Raw genomic sequence first — 20,380 nt, forward strand, 5'->3', positions numbered from 1 at the left:
TATTTTGAGACAGAGGCTCACTCTGTCACCCAAGCTGGAGTGCAGTGGCACGATGTCAGCTCACTGCAACCTCCGCCCACGGGTTCAACTGATTCTCGTGCCTCAGCTTCCCAAGTAGCTGGGACTACAGGCATTAGCCACTACACCTGGCTAATTTTTGTATTTTTAGTAGAGACGGGGTTTTTTGCCATGGTGGCCAGGTTGGTCTGGAACTCTGAACCTCAGGTGATCTGCCCACCTCAGCATCCCAAAGTGCTGGGATTACAGATGTGAGCCACCGCTCCCGACCTTTTCAAAATATTTAAAGAGAAAAAAACAAAGTACTATATCTCCAGGGAGAAGTATGATGAATTCAGTATTAAAATTTTTCTACTGTAAAATCATTTTATAGGCTGCCAATTATCTTAGATTTCTGTAACGATCTGTTAATTTTTTTTTTTTTTTTTTTTTTTGAGATGGAGTTTCGCTCTTGTTGCCCAGGATGGAGCGCAATGGCATGATCTTGGCTCACTGCAACCTCCGCCTTCCAGATTCAAGCAATTCTCCTGCTTCAGCCTACCAAGTAACTGGGATTACAGGCATGTGCCACCACACCAGGCTAATTTTGTATTTTCAGTAGAGATGGGTTTCACCATGTTAGCCAGGCTGGTCATGAACTCCCAACCTCAGGTGATCCACTTGCCTCGGCCTCCCAAAGTGCTGAGATTACAGGTGTGAGCCACCGTGTCTGGTCAATATTCTTAAAAATCTAAAGTTTTATAACTAAAATATTCCTGATTTAGTAACCAGTTTAGTAACTTACTCTAAAAAGACAGTACATTACATCCAACAACAAAAAAAAAGCAGCCTGGAGAACATTCACCAAGAAAAATAGCCAGCCTGGAGTTTATATTTATGAATATAAACATGTCAATAACTAGTATGCCAGAGCACACTCAGTTTATTAGAGTCTATTTTTATCATTTATACAAGGTGGAAAGAAAATTACAGTCAGGGAAAACTAACAAATAGAGACTTCAACATGAAAGATCATCTTGCTGATTAAAAAAACTACATGGAAGTATACATATAACATTGTAACCAAAATGCAGTTGTACCCTAAAAGCTATTAAAATAAAAAAAATTTAAATAAAATAAAATGGAAAAAAAGCAAGTATACACATAGCATTATCAATGTGCAAAATAAAAGTGCCGCTTTAATGTTTAAAGTACACTTTTTAAGACAGAAATTAGGGTCTTGGCATAATATTAGGGTTTTTAAGGAGTAGCTTCTTCTTCCTCCTGATGTATAACAATCCATGCAAAAAACAACCTGGGGCATTCTATAAAATGTTAATCAGAATGTCAAAGCATGATAATTCCTATACATATTCAGGGAACTTCTCAAATCAGTTGTTCAAATTTTCCACATAATAAAATTATAATTAATCATCCAAGCCCCAAAGCTATTTTGCATTTAATAAACTGTCATTTTTTAAGATACGAAAATAGGAAAAGTCTGAAAGTTAGAACCAAACAAATGTCATTCTACAAGATCAATCTTAATTATTTTGTGATACTTTTCCAAAATCAAAGGTCCTTCTATAGAAAAAGAGATTACACCCATGTTAATAGATTGTATTCATGATTTTAGAGTTGATTTACTTATGGCAATAATTTGAAAGAAAGCATCATTTTCCAATGAAAGGTCTTTGCCAATATTTTATACTTCTTTTAAAAAGGCAAAGAAATATATGAACACTGTCAGATTGTTTAGGCAACTGAAGAAAGTTCACATGTAAGCTTTGTATTGTATAGACAAGTTAAAATACCAACCCTGTGACTGCCAAGACTTCGAATGGACAATGCATCCTCAACTCCCTGATAAAAATAAAAATAAACACAGTAAAAGTTTGTGAGTGACTGCATTAAGCTAATGAGGAAAAGTATCAGAGGCAAGTTTATAGGTTATTACAAACCAGATAAGGACGATGGTGACTGGACCGGTGGGAATACCTGGCCCTTTCTGAATCTTCCTAGAAAAGGAGAAAGTACATGTAGAGTTAATCGCCGAACAGACAGTTGTTTATCAGAACTGCGCAAAGAGCAGTCAGTTAACAGCACAGCAACAACTCCTGAGAGCAGGTGGGTTTAGACAACTTATCTTTGGGGCAGCCACATTCTTTGGTTGGAAAGAAAGTAGAAATAATCTTGGCAATGTTCTTATTTTATCAGGAGTATGTATGTCAGACCACTTGGAATGGTCTGTATAAGACCAAGAGAGTTCAATATACCAAGATAAAAATGTGCAAGTATACTCAACAAAGAGAAGTTGAGTTCAGCATTAAAAAAAGACATTAATCTATTTTTTTCATTGTGGTCATCAGTTTATGCAGATAGGAAGAAGTGTTTACATTACCACTGATGTATTTTAACAAGACAGTATATGATTCTAAAAATACTTGGATTATAATTTTGCGCTTACTGTAAAGATTTCTTTTTTTTCTTTCACCACTCTAACTAGAAAAGAACTGAAACAGAGCCTCACACAGAGCCTGTGTGTTGTTAATACGAAAAACTACTTATACTTAGAAGTAATTACATATATATTTTAGAGTTGGTCAAGTTATCTCAAATAATGCCATAAACAGATTATTTTTAAAAAATGATTGCAGCCTAACAGTTGACTAAATTAAATGTAATTCTAAACTTTTCCACATTTAGCTATTAGCAATGGAGCATTAAGGCCTGAGTCATGCGAGATAAAATGGCTAGTCCCTAAAACCTACTCATCTCAAACAGTAAGGAATTTCTGATCTTTCAGAATTTCAAGTCCACAGTGTTAAAGTAATGTGCACTGACTGAAAATCTATACATTACTGACCAACTGGGTTCATGGCTTATCAATGCTATATTTTTGCAAAATGAATCAATGCCTCAAAACTCCCTGGTTGACATCTGCTGTGACTGATGCCCTTGACCAAATCTATGCTGAAGTCTGTTTATAAGCACTACTATGACTCAATTTCTAATCAGATATTCTGATCTTTAGGAATTCATCACTGATTTACATTTGTTGTTGTTGTTGTTGTTGTTGTTTTCTGAGACGGAGTCTCGCTCTGTCGCCCAGGCTGGAATGCAGTGGCGCAACCTCAGTTCACAGCAACCTCAGCCTCCTGGGTTTGAGCAATTCTCGTGCTTCAGCCCCCTAAGTAGCTGGGACCACAGTTACCCACCACCACACCCGGGTAATTTTTGTTTTAGCAGAGATGGGGTTTCGCCATGTTGGCCAGGCTAGTCTCGAATTCCTGACCTTAAGGAATCTGCCCACCTCAGCTTTCCAAAGTGCTGGTATTACAGGTGTGAGTCACCATGCCTGGCCACTGATTTACATTTTTTGTTATGCAATAGATACATGTAGTCTGCAAGAAGCCAAGAAAATTTCTTCCCTTTCTTTATCAAGTGATACCACAAAAGTTTTGGGGGCATGTGTGTTAGCCTAGCAGGACGGGTACAGCTTATTAAGTGGTAATCAGTTCTAGGCTACTTAGTTTGGTTAGTTTGAAAAGCCTTTACCATAAAGGTGAGTTAACTCAACATGCTCCTTCCAATATTATTTGGGGTACTAGGGTAAATATATGGTTTAATGTCTAATCTTCCCTTTATTCTAGTCTTTCTTCCACTCCATCTATCACATAAGAACATTTTCAAAAACCTCATCTAAAGAGCACACCCCATTAAAGATGCAGCAAAGACAGATGAAGTCATAGTTTCAATTATGTCCCTTATATTAATAAAAATAATTATAAATTAAAATACCTTATTAAGTATTGATACATAGTACCTCTATATTTAAAGAGCTTCTCTTGCTCCATTTGAAAAATTGGCCTAAAAAGACTTCCAAAAACTACAGAATAAAATATAAACCCCCATACAGGTCAGTTAATTTGGACAGAGAGTATACTCATAGTCATAAACTATACCTTAAATAAGCACTGTACAAAACAACTTTCTCTGACCATGGAAATGTTCTATATTTGTGCTAACACAGTATCCACTAGCCACATGTGGCTATCAAGCACTTTAAATGCAACTGAGAACCAAATTTTAAATTTTATTTAATTTTAGTCAATTTAAATTTAAATTTAATTACATACATGTAGCTACCATACCTGATAGCACTTCTCTGAACCTATTTGACAAATATGTTTAGGTAAAACAGTAAGGCAAGCTCAAGGCAAATTTTAATTACACCAAAAACTTCCAAAACACATATAAGAGCCTGCCAAGTAGGACCACTCTGATATAGAAAGGCAAAACATTTGGGTCGTTTTTAATTACTTCTACCTTGAATACTCTTGCACAGCGGCAAACATGAGGGAAACAGACCCTGGTAGCAATGATATAAAGTGACCCTGGTAGCAATGATATAAAGTGACCCTGGTAGCAACTCTATTTTTAAGAGCTAGAAGAGTCCTTAGAGATAATCTAGTCTGACCCCTTTATTTTGCAGTAAGAAAGTTGCAGCACAGAAGGATTAAGTAAGAATCTATAAGATCATAAAGTTGAGACCAGCATTTAGACGTTCTTACTCACCAGACAACTGAATTGTAAAGATAACATCCTACACTGGCTACATTTCTACTAAAAAGACAAGAAAAGAAAAGAGAGAGAGAGACAGAGAGAGAGAGAAAGAGAGACAGAGAGGGGAGGGGAATGGAGGGGAGGGGAGGGAAGGGAGGGAAGGGAAGGGGAGGGAGGGAAGGGGAGGGGAGGGAAGGGAAGGGAGGGAAGGAGGAAAGAAGGAAGGAAGGAGGGAAGGGAGGGAAGGAGGAAAGAAGGAAGGAAGGGAGGGAGGGAGGAAGAAAATGGCAAGGTATTCTGGTTTTTACTCAGAGATTCTTCCTTCTCTGGAAGAACAAAAAGCTTCATTTCCCAGGTATTTCTAGAGTACTATTTACATTGCCAATTGGTTTCTCTTGAATAAATTATACCAGTGGACAAAGAGAAAAGATTGCAGCAAACTGTGTTCTTAGGTGCCAGTTACAAGGTGTATCCCTCTATTCCACAGTGAGGAAAATAATACATCGTCATTATCCCAAAAGTCCTTATTAGTACTAAAGCACAAAAGACTGAACAAACAGTACAGTGCCTTAAAAAATAGACATATGTGTGTTCAAAATGATGTTTTGATACATTTAATGAAAATGAAATATACTCTTTGTTTTTAAAAGTTCACCTGAAGGGAGGATGAATGGTTTTATTAAAAGAAAACCACAGTCCTATGAATATACCTGGCCATCTTTTCTGTCAACAAATAGTATTTATTATTAAGTTGAGGCTAAAGTCATTCCTTCAGTTTCAAATTGGGAGGAACTTCAAAAATCATATTTCCTCTTCCAGACATGCATTTACTCTTTTGGATACAACAATGATTCAGACAGACACCCAGTTTAAAAAAGAATCAATAGGTTCATGGAAAGGTGACTAAACTAACACTAATGGGAGGCCCAGAAGGCATAGGTCCTTTTCTTCCTGGTCCTTTCATCCTTCCAACACATTACCAGGTGTGGCACTCTTTCACACCTTCAAATACTGGTTCTGCCAATGACTATGCAAGTTATTTACTTCACCAATTCTTTATAAACATATCTATAAAATTGGGACAGTAATACCTGTCTTATAATGTGAAATAAAACCTATGTAAAAAGCACTAGCGCAGTGCTGATACACAGTTGGCACTCAAAGTTGTATTCATTTCTGAGCTTCCTTCCTTTTCATTCCCTATTCATGTCCCAAGATCACACTTGCAAAAAAAGGTATTATAATGAGGGGAAATTGTAAATACAGGAAAATTTCCTTCCTTCTAGTAACTGACAATCCTATTGTGGATTGTGTGTGTATGCATCATTTATTTTACTATAAATATTAGCCATTTATATTTTGTATTGTAACTGTTACATGCCAACTTCTTCTTAAGGGGTCACAGATAAAGCAGCCAGAGAGACAAAGATAAGAAGTGAGAGGAAGAATCAGTTTAATTTTTTTCTTGTTCTTTTTATTTATTTTGTTTACTGTCAACTAACTCACACCAAAGAATCAGTTTTTTGTTGTTGTTGTTTGTTTGTTTGAGACAGAGTCTCACTCTGTTGCCCAGGCTGGAGTGCAGTGGAACAATCTTGGCTCACTGCAACCTCCACCTCCCAGGTTCAAGCGATTTTCCTGCCTCAGCCTCCCTGAGTAGCTGGGATTATAGGTGCCCGCCAGCACACCTGGCTAATTTTTGTATTTTTGGTAGAGACGGGGTTTCACCATGTTGCCAGGCTGGTCTCGAACTCCTGACCTCAAGTAATCCACCTGCCTCGGCCTCCCAAAGTGCTGGGATTACGGGCATGGGTCACTGTGCCCAGACCCAAAGAATCAGTTTTAACAGGGTAAAAGCAAGTGTCAGAAGGGGTTAGAAGTGATAATTATTCCTATCTGAAAAGAAATGCCACTTTCTCTGCATGTCCAAGTCCTGCCTATAAATCTCAAAACTTGGATTAGTCACTACCTGAATTTTTTTTTTTTTTTTTTTTTTTGAGACAGAGTCTCACTCTGTTGCCCAGGCTGGAGTGCAGTGGCCGGATCTCAGCTCACTGCAAGCTCCGCCTCCCGGGTTTACGCCATTCTCCTGCCTCAGCCTCCTGAGTAGCTGGAACTACAGGCGCCCGCCACCTCACCCGGCTACTTTTTTATATTTTTTAGTAGAGACAGGGTTTCACCGGGTTAGCCAGGATGGTCTCGATCTCCTGACCTTGTGATTCCCCCATCTCGGCCTCCCAAAGTGCTAGGATTACAGGCTTGAGCCACCACGCCCGGCCCACTACCTGAATTTTAAAACTCTAGCCCAAAGGTCACCCCTTTCAATGAAAATCTAGCATACTCACTGCCTAAACTACACACATTTCACAGAGGTTTAACAACAAAACAAAAAAAAGATTTGGCTGGGCGCGGTGGCTCACGCCTGTAATCCCAGCACTTTGAGAGGCTGAGGTGGGTGGATCGCCCGAGGTCAGGAGTTCGAAATTAGCCTGGCCAACATGGTCAAACTTCATATCTACTGAAAATACAAAAAAAATTAACCAGGCATGGTAGCAAGTGCCTGTAATCCCAGTTACTCGAGAGGCTGAGGCAGAAGAATCGCTTGATCCCGGGAGGCAGAGGTTGCAGTGAGCCGAGATCGCACCACTGCACTCCAGCCTGGGCGACAGAGTGAGACTCTATCTCAAAAATAAACAAATAAAGTAAAATAAAAAATAAAAATTTCACCTTCCTGGCCTGTGAACACAGAAATCAAACATTAGACTTATCTTAGGCAATTTAATTTTAGAATTATAATGCATAATTAAAAGAACAAATTAACATTTCCAAAGACATTTTGCAAGCCAAAGTGATTTTTTTTTTTTTTTAAGGGATGGGGTCTTGCTCTGTCACCCAGGCTGGAGTATAGTGGCGTGATCACAGCTCACTGCAGCCTGGACTCCTGGGCTCAAGCAATCCTTCTGCCTCAGCCTCTGGAGTAGCTGGGACTACAGACTCGTGCCAGCAAGCCCTGCTAATTTTTTTTAAGACAGGGTCTTGCTGTGTTGCCGAGGCTAGTCTCAAATTCCTGGCCTGAAGCAATCCTCCTACCTCGACCTCCCAAGTAGTGGGATTACAGGTACAAGCCATAGCTCCCAACAAAAATGCAGAAGATACTTCAAATAAAATTAATTAGGCAAGTTCTAGTTACAAAAAAGGATAGATTCCACTCCAAAATAACACACACATACCTGAGAAGTCATTTAATTTTAAGTAACCAAACATCTTCTTTCTCTTTTTTTCTAAAACACTATCACAACAAGAATTACAATAAAGTTTTAAATTTGAAAGTCATTATAGTAATAAATATTTAAATTCTGCTTGTACCTTAAAATGCTGCTATAGAAGAGATTTGCTCATAAAGTTGCTTGTTCAGACCGGACATGGAGGCTCATGCCTATAATCCCAGAACTTTGGGAGGCTGAGGTGGGTGGATCACCAGAGGTCAGGAGTTTGAGACCAGCCTGGTTAACATGATGAAACCCTGTCTCTACTAAAAATACAAAAATCAGCTGGGCATGGTGGCGGGTGCCTGTAATTCCAGCTACTTGAGAGGCTGAGGCAGGAGAATCACTTGAACCCAGGAAGCAGAGGTTGTAGTGAACTGAGATTATGCCACTGCACTCCAGCCCGGGCAATGAGCATGAAACTCCTTCTCAAAAAAAAAAAAAGAAGGAAAGTTGCTTGTTTAGCAGCAGACAGCGGTTCTTAACCCTTTAGGAATTACAGACTACTTTGAGAATCTGACAATAAAAATACCTGTGGGCATTTCCCATGAAAATAATTACATTTGAAAGTCTGTAGTAGAATTTAAGGCTTCATACCCCATCTCCCAAGCCTATAACACGTTAAGAAGCCCTGTAATAGGAGACAGTGGGGAACTTACCAAGCTTTGAAAAAGTTCAAATTTAGGAATGATTCACATTAACTAAGATTTTACTGATTCACAATTTGCTTTTATAGCTGACAAATTTGAGAGTAGTGGTAGAGAACTTAAAAAGGACCTGAAGGAGTTGATAATAATAAGAGTAATTTTCAGAGGAAATGAAAGAATTACTTGGGTCATCTTTCAATGAAGACCATGTGGACTTAGTTTTTTTTAAAAAAGGGGAGAAAGAAGCAGGGAAGAAAAGAACAAACCCATAAAAATAAAACACATTCATTTTCTCACTCTTTCTTGATCAGGAGCATTCACGAGATGAAGGTGAGGATACTGACTACAACACAAAATGGTTGGACTCCAAATACACCTCTGGTCCACTATAGACAGAACAGACACTCTGACCTTTAGGTTCACACAGGCCAAACACTCCTACTTTGCAAACGATTAGTTAATGTTTTACTTCAAGACTGCATTATTTCAGCAACTGATCACAACATGCAGGACAGGCAATACTGGCCTACCAGCCACTTCTGAATCTGCCCCCATTTCCGATCAAAGGAATGATGAGAGTGCTAGAAATGCAAAAGTTTCATAAACCAAATCGTTTCTAACACACTGCATTCTCCAAAAACCTTAATCATACACATTTTCCCTAAAGAGCAATGATTGCTGACTCAAAGTTACACATTCAAAATATAGAAAATTAGTAAGCTAAATATGTTCAATAATAAGAGATGGATGGTTCCCTGTAGTTAAGAGAATTGTAAATAGAAGTTACATTTAATAACTGTCTCATTCACTTATTTATTTATTTATTTTTTTGGAGACAGGATCTCACTTAGTCGCCCAGGCTGGAGTGCAGTGGTGCCATCATAGCTCACTATAACTTCAAACTCCCAGGCTCAAGTGATCCTCCACCTCAGCTCATCCACTTATTATTATATTTAGTATAATTTTAGGAGTAAAAAGACAACAGATTGCAGCACTTCCATTTCAAGTCGAGAACTGCATTCCATATTTGAAACTATACATGAGGTTAAAAGAAAATTAGCAACATGTCAATTTTAGTGTTTTTCTTGAGCTGTGACAACATAAAATATTTACACTGCTTTTTAACCTGCTCACAGAAAATTCACCACCAAAATCAAAAGAAAGTGTTTAATACTGTCCCACAGGCTTTTGCCCCTTCATACTACTACAACATCAAAAATATTTATTATGGGAATTTTCAGGACCAAGTCAATGCCAGAAAAGTAAAAGCATATTTACTTCATTTTAATCAGCCTAATTTCCATACGCCTATTCCTAAAATTTTTTTCTTGTTTTCCTTTCCGATAAAAGCATATTGAAAATTTGTAAATTATAGAAAAGTATAGAAAGAAAGTAAAACCAACAATAATTCCACCATCGACAAACCACAGTATTGATAATCACTTATTTCTAGTAGTTTTTGATGCTATATATGGATACTGGATTTTGTAATATAAAATTGGGGTCCTACAAATTGTATTGTTTTCGTTTGCTTTTACCTCATATTCTTACATATTTTCCTCTATTATTAAATATGCTTTAAAATTGTAAGTCTGAATGACTTTACAAGGTTTTACTATATAGATATCATAATATAATTAATCCAAATTTTAGGACAATTAGAGCTATACTACACTTTATCATTGCTAAAGCTACCTTAATCAAGTAAAGCATTCATAATACTAATAACTTATAACAACGTACACGAAAATAGCTATGTATGTGTTTGTTGTTACTACTTAAAACAAGTATCACATTTAATTTGCTGGCACAGAATGGCTTGATAGAATACATACATCAGTTTATACTACTCTCAGTGTTTCAAAGAAAACCAGATTCACATCAGAATAAACTAGCCAAGTACTGATTTTCAGGGAGACAAACATGAAATTAGGGTTATTCCCTCAAATTACCTCTTTTTGTTGCCGTTCCAGTTCTCTCATGCGTATATCTCTTGCTTCTGCCCGGGCAGCCCGTTTTGCTGCCAGCCTTGCCTCTGCCTGAAAAGTAATATAAAACTCAGCTTTATACAACACAAACAAAAACAACCTGTACACCAGATTTGAAAATAAAGAACAAATGGGACATTACTATGCAAAAGGGGTGGGGAGGACAAGATATTATCTATCAGCAAGTTTTACTGATTGCTTTAATCAACTCTTATAAACTCATTTTTTCTCTAGTTAGTACGTCTCTCCTCAAATCCGGGCCTTTACCTTTAACTTCTTGTTTGATTACACACTCAACACATTTCACACAGTTTGTCATATGCCTCTCCAAACTTACTCTTTTTCCAGCATTTTTTCCCCATTGATTCAATCATATAAACTAGAAACTTCAGAGCCAACCTCTCTTTCACTTTGGACACTGCCAATAATCAGTCTCCAAGTACCGACAATTCTCTACCACTAAGTCTCTATCAAACCCATCTCAGCTTTCTTTATTCTCACTGTTCCTGCTCATTTCAGGAACTCTTCATCTCCCCACTCCCCACCTCTCTGTTTTAAAATTGAGACAGAATTCACATATCATCAAATTCACTATTTAAACATATACAATTCCGATGCAGTGGCTCATGCCTGTAATCCCAGCACTTTGGGAGGCCAGGGCAGGAGGATCACAAGAGGCCAAGAGTTTGAGACCAGCTTAGGCAACATGATGAAACCTGTCTCCACTAAAAATAAAAAAAATAGCCAGGCGTGGTGGCGCACACTTGTAACCCCAGCTACTCGGGTGGCTAAGACAGGAAAATTACTTGAACCTGGAAGGTGGAGGCTGCAGTGAGCTGAGATCACGCCACGGCACTGCAGCCTGGATGACAGAGTGAGGCCCTATCTCAAAAATAAATAAATAAATGTATACAATTCTGTGGTTTTTAGTATACTCACAAGGATGTGCAATCATCATGACTAATTCCAGAACATTCTCATACCCCAAAATGAAACGTGGTACCCATTAGTAGTCACTCCCCATTAACCCTTCCTCCCAGCTCCTGGCAATCACTAATCTACTTCTGTGTCTATGCATTTACTTATTCTGGACATTTCATATAAATGGAATCATACCATAGGAATTCTTCATCTGTTTGTACTACTGCAATTACCTCCAAATCCATCTACCTACTTCCAGAATCTGTCTTATAATTTAGCTTCTATAGGGTTATATGATGGACAAATCAGCCTTTCAAAACGTATTATTTCTGATCACGTCATTCCACTGCACAAAATCCTCCACCAGCTCCTAATTACTTATGGTTAAAGCAAAAACTCCACAGAATAGCACAAAGGGAAGAACAGAAAGAAGAAAGGCAAAACTGAAATAAGGCTCCTCACAGTCAGGTCCCCACCTTATTTCCAAGTCCAGTAGTCCCCCCCTTATCTGTGGTTTCAGTTACCCATGGTTAACCAAGGTACAAAAATATTAAGTGGAAAATTCCAGAAATAAACAATTCATAAGTTTTAAACTGTACGTCATTCGGAGTAGTATGATAAAAGTTCTCAGGACTTCAATCATCCCTTTGTTGAGCATATCCGTCCTGTCTATGCTACCCACTTGTTAGCTGTCTCAGTTATCAAATCACAGTGATTGAGTTCAAGTAATCCTCATTTTATTTAATAATGGTCCTGAAGAGCAAGAGTGATTCTGACAATTCAGGTATGCCAAAGAGAAGCCATAAAGTGCTTCCTTTAAGTGAAAAGGTGACCCACTCTAACCTTAATAGAAAAAAGAATCATCCACTGAGGTTGCTAAGATCTATGGTAAGAACAAATCTTCTATCCATGAAATCGTGAAGAAGGAAAAAGAAATGTGCACTAGATTTGCTGCCGCACCTCAAACTGCAAAAGTTACAGCCACAGTTCATGACAGTTAAAATGGAAAAGGCATTACATTTGTAGGTGGAAAACATGAACAGAAACATGTTCCAATTGATGGCAATCAACTTTGCTACTATCCACAGCTTCAGGTATCTGCTGGAGGGCTTGGAATGTATCTCCCATGGATGGGGGTGGTGGAGACTACTCTACTTGCTCCATGTGTACTGGATGCATCCCATCTCTCTCCATTCCTGGACTCTATTGTGTTCTGTTATGCCTCTCTTCACAAACTGTTTGGCAGGAGCTGTTCTCCCTTCTCTTATTCAGTAAAATATTACCTTCTATGAAGATTCCTCCCAGTCCCTGTTTCATAAAGTAAGGCTCTATACCCATGTCTCTATTGTGGCTTTATTATGTTGTATTAAAATTCCATGCTTCTCTCACCCCACAACTTTTACACCACAATGTCTGCTAAAAAAACAAATGAATTGCAGGGCATAGGTCACAGTATCAAGGAAATGAGATAAGGAAATAGCTTAATGTGCTACGTGAAACTTAGAAATCTACTGTCTGGTTTCTATATGGTAGTGGAATGGTTTCCTCTGTCCTTGGTCACATCCTAATTCTGATTCAGACTATTCCCTCGGATAATAGTTGTTGTCTTCCCATTTTGTTATATTTGTGCCCAAGTCTCATAAGAATAAACTCAGCCAATGTTTAAAAGGATCTACTACATGTAAGCAATTATGCCAGGTGCTGAAAATACAGAGTAAGATATGACATCTCTGCCCTAAAGCAACTCACAAAGTTGAAGGATACAGAAACACAGTGCTTATGGGAAGGAAGCATGTAGGAGGGAGAAATCAGTTTCGCCTGGCAAAGTCATAGCAGGCTTCTAAGAAGCAGAGAGAGTTAAATAGTTAACTGCTACTCAACTATTCCAATTTTGGCAATTTCCCAGTCTGTGTAACTGGTCTTTCAATAGAAAAACCCCTGCAAAGTAAATTGTAATCTACCAGCCATAAGCTGTAACCACTAACAATCTAGAGCAATTAGTTTTCTCCCACGAATTTTACACTGGCCTCCATCTTTTCAAAACCTATGCTCTGCTTCAAGTTACCTGCCTTCTTCTCCCCTCTATGAGTAGGCACTACTTTCTTATTAGAGTTTCTTTTTTTTTTTTTTAATAGGAAAACATTTCAAAGCTTTTATGCTTAAGTAGATAGCAAGTATATTTTAAAATCACAAAGCATCAAAACTTTCAAACCTTTTTAAGAAAGCCCTATCAATGTATAGGAATTTTCATTTACATGTATATTAGCTTTGTACCTGAAGCCTCCTTTAGAAATTTAATTCAAGAATGCCAATTTTATCCTTCTAAGATTTGTCTGTGGCCAATTCTGTACAATCTACACTAAAATGAGACTTCCTTCATAAAACCCAACTTAGAGATAATTAAAATATATTCTTTAATAAGACATTTTTAACTACAGAAAGGAAAGGAACAGAAAGAATATGGGCTTCAGAGACACACAAACACTCTTCCCTTTGTTACTTAGCCAACTCAGTGCTACCTCCCTTGGAGACTGTGTTGAAGAGAGGCCACTAAAACTACATGCTTTAAAAGAAATAAATGGGATTTAAAATTACTTTATCTGGTTCTTTCTATACATTGTTACTAGATGCTTGAAGCAACATGGATAAGCAGGAGTAGCAAGGAGCCAACACTGATTCCAACCTAGTAGACAAAATATTGTGATATATTTTAAAATTATTTTTGAATAGACAATTATGGGTACATAAAACATACTTCTAGGTAGTTAATACTAGCATTTTCATCTCAGAATACAATCAGATGAAAGAGTTGCTACAGATTCATTTTAATATACACCTCATACATACAAAACAAATGGGATACAACAATAAAGGACAACCAAGATTTAACTAAATTCACAGTAAAGGCTGGGCGTGGTGGCTCACCCCTGTAATCCCAGCACTTTGGGAGGCCAAGGCAGGCGGATCAGTGGAGGCCAGGAGTTTAAGACCAGCCTGGTCAACATGGCGAAACCCCATCTCTACTAAAAATGGAAAAAATTAGCTGGGCATGGTGGTGCACACCTGTAATCCCAACTATTCGGGAGGCTGAGTCACAAGAATCACTTGAACCCGGGAGGCAGAGGTTACAATGAGCCGAGATTGCACTACTGCACTCCAGCCTGGGCAACAGAGTGAAACTCTGTCTCAACAAACAAACAAACAAACAAAGCAAAATAAAGTTGGCTAAAACACAGAATTACCATTTGATCCAATAATTCCACTTATGGGTACATATACAAAAGAACTGGAAAGCGGAGACAACATATATTTATATACTAGTGTTCATAGCATCATTATTCACAATAGCCAAAAAGTAGAAACAACCCAAATATCTATCAATGGATGAATGGATAGACAAATTATGGTATATACATACTTTAGATTATTCAGCCTTAAAAAGAAAATTTTGATACACGCTACATGGATGAATCTTGAAGACATTATACTAAATGAAATAAGACAGACACAAAGGGACAAATATTGTATACTTCCACTTAATGAGAAACCTAAAGTAGTCATATTCATACAGACAGAAAGCAGAATAGTGGTTGCCACGGACTGAGGGTAGGGGGAAATGGGACTTACTATTTAATGAGTACAGAGTTCCAGTACTGGATGATGACAGAGTTCTTAAGGATAGTGGTGATGGTTGCATGACAATGCAAATGAATGTAATGCCACTAAACTATATACTTAAATATAGTTACCATGATAAATTTCATGTTACATATATTTTACCAAAATAAGTTGGCTAATTTAAAAGTCAGAATAAGATATAAATTAGAAGTATTCAGAAGCCTAAATTATTTAAATACTTTTAGAGTCTTTAGGCTGATATGACCTCAACTGTTATAATAAAGTTAATACAGAAATTCAGAAACTGGCCGGGCGCGGTGGCTCAAGCCTGTAATCCCAGCACTTTGGGAGGCCGAGACGGGCGGATCACAAGGTCAGGAGATCGAGACCATCCTGGCTAACACCGTGAAACCCCGTCTCTACTAAAGAATACAAAAAACTAGCCGGGCAACGAGGCGGGCGCCTGTAGTCCCAGCTACTTGGGAGGCGGAGGCAGGAGAATGGCGTAAACCTGGGAGGCGGAGCTTGCAGTGAGCTGAGATCCGGCCACGGCACTCCAGCCTGGGTGACAGAGCCAGACTCCGTCTCAAAAAAAAAAAAAAAAAAGAAAAAAGAAATTCAGAAACTGAAAATTCAGGTTCAGAAGTTACCTGAAGTCAGGCAGGTCATAGGACCAGGTTTCTAAAAGTGATTCTGATTATTACGCTTCCAAATATGAGGCATATTAAGATTGATTAAAGGATATATCCTATTGCATATTTATAGAAATTTATTCTTCCTATAGTAAAAATGATAACACAAAAAGAAATATTTAGATACAATTACATTCATTTCTCACTACATGCTTGAGTCAAATGGAAACATAAAATGACAGCGAAAATTGAGGCTGGGCATGGTGGCTCACGCCTGTAATCCCAACACTTTGGGAGGCCATGGCGGGCAGATCACAAGGTCAGGAGTTCAAGACCAGCCTGGCCAATATGGTGAAACCCCATCTCTACTAAAAATACAAAAATTAGCCAGGCGTGGTGGCGAGTGCCTATTGTTCCGGCTACTTGGAAGGCTGAGGCAGAAGAATCACTTGAACCTGGGAGACAAAGGTTGCAGTGAGCCGAGATGGCACCACTGCATTCCAGCCTGGGCAGCAGAGCAAGACTCCATTTAAAAAAAAAAAAAAAAAAAGACAGTGAAAATCATGGGCTTTGATCACTCCCAGAACAAATGCATTAGGTTGTATTTAAACTCACAGAACTTTTAAATTTGTAGAATATTCACTTTATCATTCAATGAATAATTAGGAATCATATAATGGGCACTAAGAAAGAACTTCTCAGCCTGACGGTGGCCTGTCCCAGTTCGAGCCAGTACCTCACCGCAGCTCACAAGAATTTGTGGATTTGGGGGTGGAACCCCATCAGGAAGAGCACAAAAAACTGCTCTTCAGTCACTGCAGAGCTACAGCTCCAGTTAGCCAGACACGAAGTTGTCGTGAGAGTCGTCTCCACAATACCAAGAGCTTGTGTCTGGCAGAGCCGGTGTGAGACAAGACAATGCTGTCCCACCTCCGGGATAACCAAGAGTCTTGTCCAGATCTTTGAGCACATACCGAGAGTGAGAAGCCAGAGGACAAGCACATACTATGGCACTAAGACAGATTAATAAGGAACTTAGTGCTTTGGCCCATGATCCTCCAGCACAATGTTCTGCAGGTTCAGTTGGGGATGATATGTTTCATTGGCAAGCCACAATTATGGGACCTAATGACAGCCCATATCAAAGTGGTGTATTCTTTTTGACAATTCATTTTCCTACAGACTGCCCCTTCAAATCACCTAACAAGGATTTATCATCCAAATATTAACAGCAATGGCAGCATTTGTCTTGATATTCTAAGATCACAGTGGTTGCTTCCTTTAAAATTATTTCCAAAGTTATTTTATCCATTTGTTCACTGCTATGTGATCCAAACCCCGATGACCCCCTAGTGCCAGAGAGTGCATGGATCCATAAAATAGACAGACATAAAAGTATACTAGAATATCTCAGGAATGGACTCAGAAGAATGCCATATGATGCTACCTGAAAGTCAGAATAATCGGCATTATAGCTGGAATAAACTTTAAATTACTGTTCAAAAAAAAAAAAAAAGGCTGGGCGCGGTGGCTCACACCTGTAATCCTAGCACTTTGGGATTACACTTGAGGCCTAAGCGGGCTGATCACTAGGTCAGGAGTTCAAGACCAGCCTGGCCAATATGGTGAAACCCCATCTCTACTAAAAATACACAAATTAGCTGGGCATGGTGGCATGAGCCTGTAATCCCAGCTACTTTCGAGGTTGAGGCAGGAGAATCACTTGACCCAGGAGGTGGAGGCTGCAGTGAGCCAAGATCATGCCACTGCACTCCAACCTGGACAGAGCAAGACTCAGTCTCAAAAAAAAAAAAAAAAAAACTTCCAGGAAAAGATAACTAAACATGTACTATGGTGTATGTATTTCTACATTAGATACTTCCTTTACCATCAGAATTTTGTATTATGTTCTTTTGGAATTTGAGAAAAGTAGATGAGATACAATAAAAACACAAATAATTTTAAAATGAGCAAAGGATTTAAATAGACATTTCTCCAAAGAAGATGTAAAAATGACCAATAAGTATATAAAAAGATGCTCAACATCATTAGTCATTAAAGAAATGTAAATTAAAACCATATTGAGATACTTGATATCCACTAGGATGGCTATAACAAAAAATGTTTTTCAACTAAAAGTAACTAAAATGGGCAAGGATGTGGAGAAATCAGAATGCTCACATATTACAGGGATAAATGTAAAATGGCACAATTGCTTTGTAAATTGCTGAGGCAGTTCCTCAAAAGTTAAACACAGTGATACCATCCATCCACCTCTAAATATGTACCTAAGAGAAATGAGAACATATATCCACACAAAAACCTGTAAATGAATGTTCATAGCAGCATTATTCATAATAGCCGAAAAGTAGAAATAACCCAAATATCCATCAACTGATGAAGGAATAAACAAGCAAGATTATCCATACAATGGAGTATTATTCAGCCTTAAAAAGAAATGGAGCACTGAAACAGGGTACAAAATAAATGAACCTTGAAAACATTTTGCTAAGTCAAAGAAGCCAGACATAAAAGGTCACATATTGCATGATTCTATGTACATGAAATGTCCAGAATAGGCAAAAACATAAAGACAGAAAGTAGATTACTGGTTGCCAGGGGCTGGGGAAGGGGAAGATGAGGAGTGACTACTAAGTGGTATGAGGTTTCTTTTTGGGCTGATGAAATATTATGTAATTAGGTAGGTGATAGTTGTGCATCTTTGTAAATATATTTTAAAAACACTGAATATTTTTAAATGGTGAATGGTTTTGATGGTATGTGAATTATATCACAATTTAAATTTTTTAAATAGATGAGACTGAATGCATCAAAAATGCCTCAGCTAAATAAATAATATGTAAAATTTAATATATAAAATGGGATAAAGGGGAGCTTATAACCTATTAATAACAAGTTTGGAAAATGCTAAGTTAAACATTTTTTAAAATCACAGTCCTTAATAATATGCTTTACGAATTTCAAAGAAGAGGATAGAATATATAGTATTTCTCAGACTTGACCACATTACTAAATAAACCCTAAATGATACTTCAAGGGTCATGCTCCAATAAACACAATTTGGGAAATAATGATTGAGTAATACATCAAGATCCAATTACAACTGTACTAAATCTTACCTTTGCTCTTGATATTTATAAAATTAAACTAAATTATCTGAATAATCACCTCACAATAGAAAACCCAAACTATCCAGATAATATATTTACCATGGTTTGACCACTTAATTAGCAAGGATAGATCCTTATTTTCTTTCTTTTTTTGTGGGGTTGGGGGCGGGGTGCAGGGACAGGCTCTCACTCTGGCACCCAAGCTAGAGTGCAGTGGCGTGATCTCGGTTCACTGCAGCCTTGACCTCCCAGGCTCAAGTGATCTTCCCATCTCAGCCTCCTGAGTAGCTGAGGCTAGGCATGCACCACCACACCCAAACAATTTTTGGTTTTGCTTTTGTAGAGACAAGGTTTCACTGTGTTGCCCAGGCTGGTCTTGAACTCCTGGACTTGAGCAATCTGCCTGCCTCGGCCTCCCAAAGTGGTGGGACTACAGGTGTGAGTCACCATACCTGGCCTTATTTTCTTTTATTCCACAAAATAACCCCTTGAAGTACAGAAGGGTTAAGTAACTTGCCTTCCCCCAACAAGCAAATATTGGAGCTGAGATCTACATCCTAAGAATCTTACTTCAGTTCACACTCTTAACCACATTGCCTCCAACTTACATATTTATAGTCCAAGTATAATTGTATATCCTTAGACAAATCATAAAAGCTTACTTTGGATAATTATCCTAGGATTTTCAACTTAGCACAGATTATCTCTTTTCTATGAAATAATACTATTCTAGTTCTCTGAATAGAGAACTAGATATGTAGACAATCTTCTCCTTTTACTGTACACAGTATCTACTAACCAAATGTAGATAATCTCCTTTTACTGTACACAGGCTTTACTCTCATTTTTTACTCCACAGTTTCAACTACCAGCCAATGAGAATGACTCAAATCTAGCATCTCAAGCTCTGACTTCTCTACCAAAATAAAAACTTACATTTCTAACATCTATCTTGTCAGCACCAAAACCAGAGTGAATAAAATCAATCTCATCTTCCCCCAGCCAACAGGCTTTGTTTCCTTATTTTCCAGTCTCCAGAAATGGAACCTTGCCACTCTTGTTCAAACCCAAGGTCTGAGGACCCCCTACTTCCTTAACAAATCTTCCTTTACAACATCCCTTGAATCCATCCTCTCCATCTACTCCAACAGACTCCCTCCACTTCCAAACAGGCTCCTAGTACTTTCACTTACAATACATCAAGTTTTCTAATTCTAACTTAAGTTTCTCCATCTCAACTCTATCCCCATCCTTACTATTCCATTGTGGAATTAATTTACCTGAAACAAGGAACAAGTGAGGTAAAAATGTCTCAAAGTAAAATATGATTAGCTATATTCTGTGATGCCCAATACCCAAAGCACTCTTAAACTTTGATACTTAAATTTGGATTTTGTTACTGCTTCAGTTAAATAAACAGAGGGGAACAGGCTAAAATAAACTTGTTGTGGCTCATGGTGACATTCCAAATCAGAGACTCATGTAAGGCCAATCAATCGTATTCTAAATTTTCCATCCATCCAATGAGTCTACAAGTAGGAGGAATCTACTCAATGGGCTAGGCAGTGCTGTTTCCCTAAAATATAATCCATAAATTGAATTTCACTTGAGACT

The 20,380-nt window shown here is 38.1% G+C and overlaps 1 protein-coding gene, 1 long non-coding RNA gene and 1 pseudogene across 29 annotated transcripts in view; 1 reads left to right on the plus strand and 2 right to left on the minus strand.

Moving 5' to 3' along the window:
- Positions 1–20,380, minus strand: part of LRRFIP2 (LRR binding FLII interacting protein 2) — a 131,459-nt gene that overhangs the window by 66,680 nt on the left and 44,399 nt on the right. For 14 of the 28 annotated variants that reach the window (XM_033212007.1, XM_033211999.1, XM_033211997.1 and 11 more), the window contains 4 exons: positions 10,429–10,515; positions 9,007–9,057; positions 1,959–2,015; positions 1,816–1,860 (listed from right to left, as the gene is read on the minus strand). In XM_033212007.1, the coding sequence (XP_033067898.1) occupies positions 1,816–1,860; positions 1,959–2,015; positions 9,007–9,057; positions 10,429–10,515 (240 nt within the window). The remainder of the gene's footprint in view (positions 1–1,815; positions 1,861–1,958; positions 2,016–9,006; positions 9,058–10,428; positions 10,516–20,380) is intronic. The other 14 variants (XM_033212011.1, XM_033212008.1, XM_033212009.1 and 11 more) reach the window with 3 other exon arrangements.
- LOC117083873 lies at positions 6,274–7,027 on the minus strand. Its single transcript, XR_004437241.1, has 2 exons — positions 6,849–7,027; positions 6,274–6,532 (listed from the first exon to the last, which is right to left on the minus strand). It is a non-coding gene; the product is annotated as an uncharacterized LOC117083873 (long non-coding RNA).
- Positions 16,567–17,151, plus strand: LOC117083872 (annotated as a pseudogene).

The sequence above is a fragment of the Trachypithecus francoisi genome, unplaced genomic scaffold, assembly GCF_009764315.1.
Source record: "Trachypithecus francoisi isolate TF-2019V2 unplaced genomic scaffold, Tfra_2.0 Lachesis_group0, whole genome shotgun sequence".
Classification (NCBI taxonomy): Eukaryota; Metazoa; Chordata; class Mammalia; order Primates; family Cercopithecidae; genus Trachypithecus; species Trachypithecus francoisi.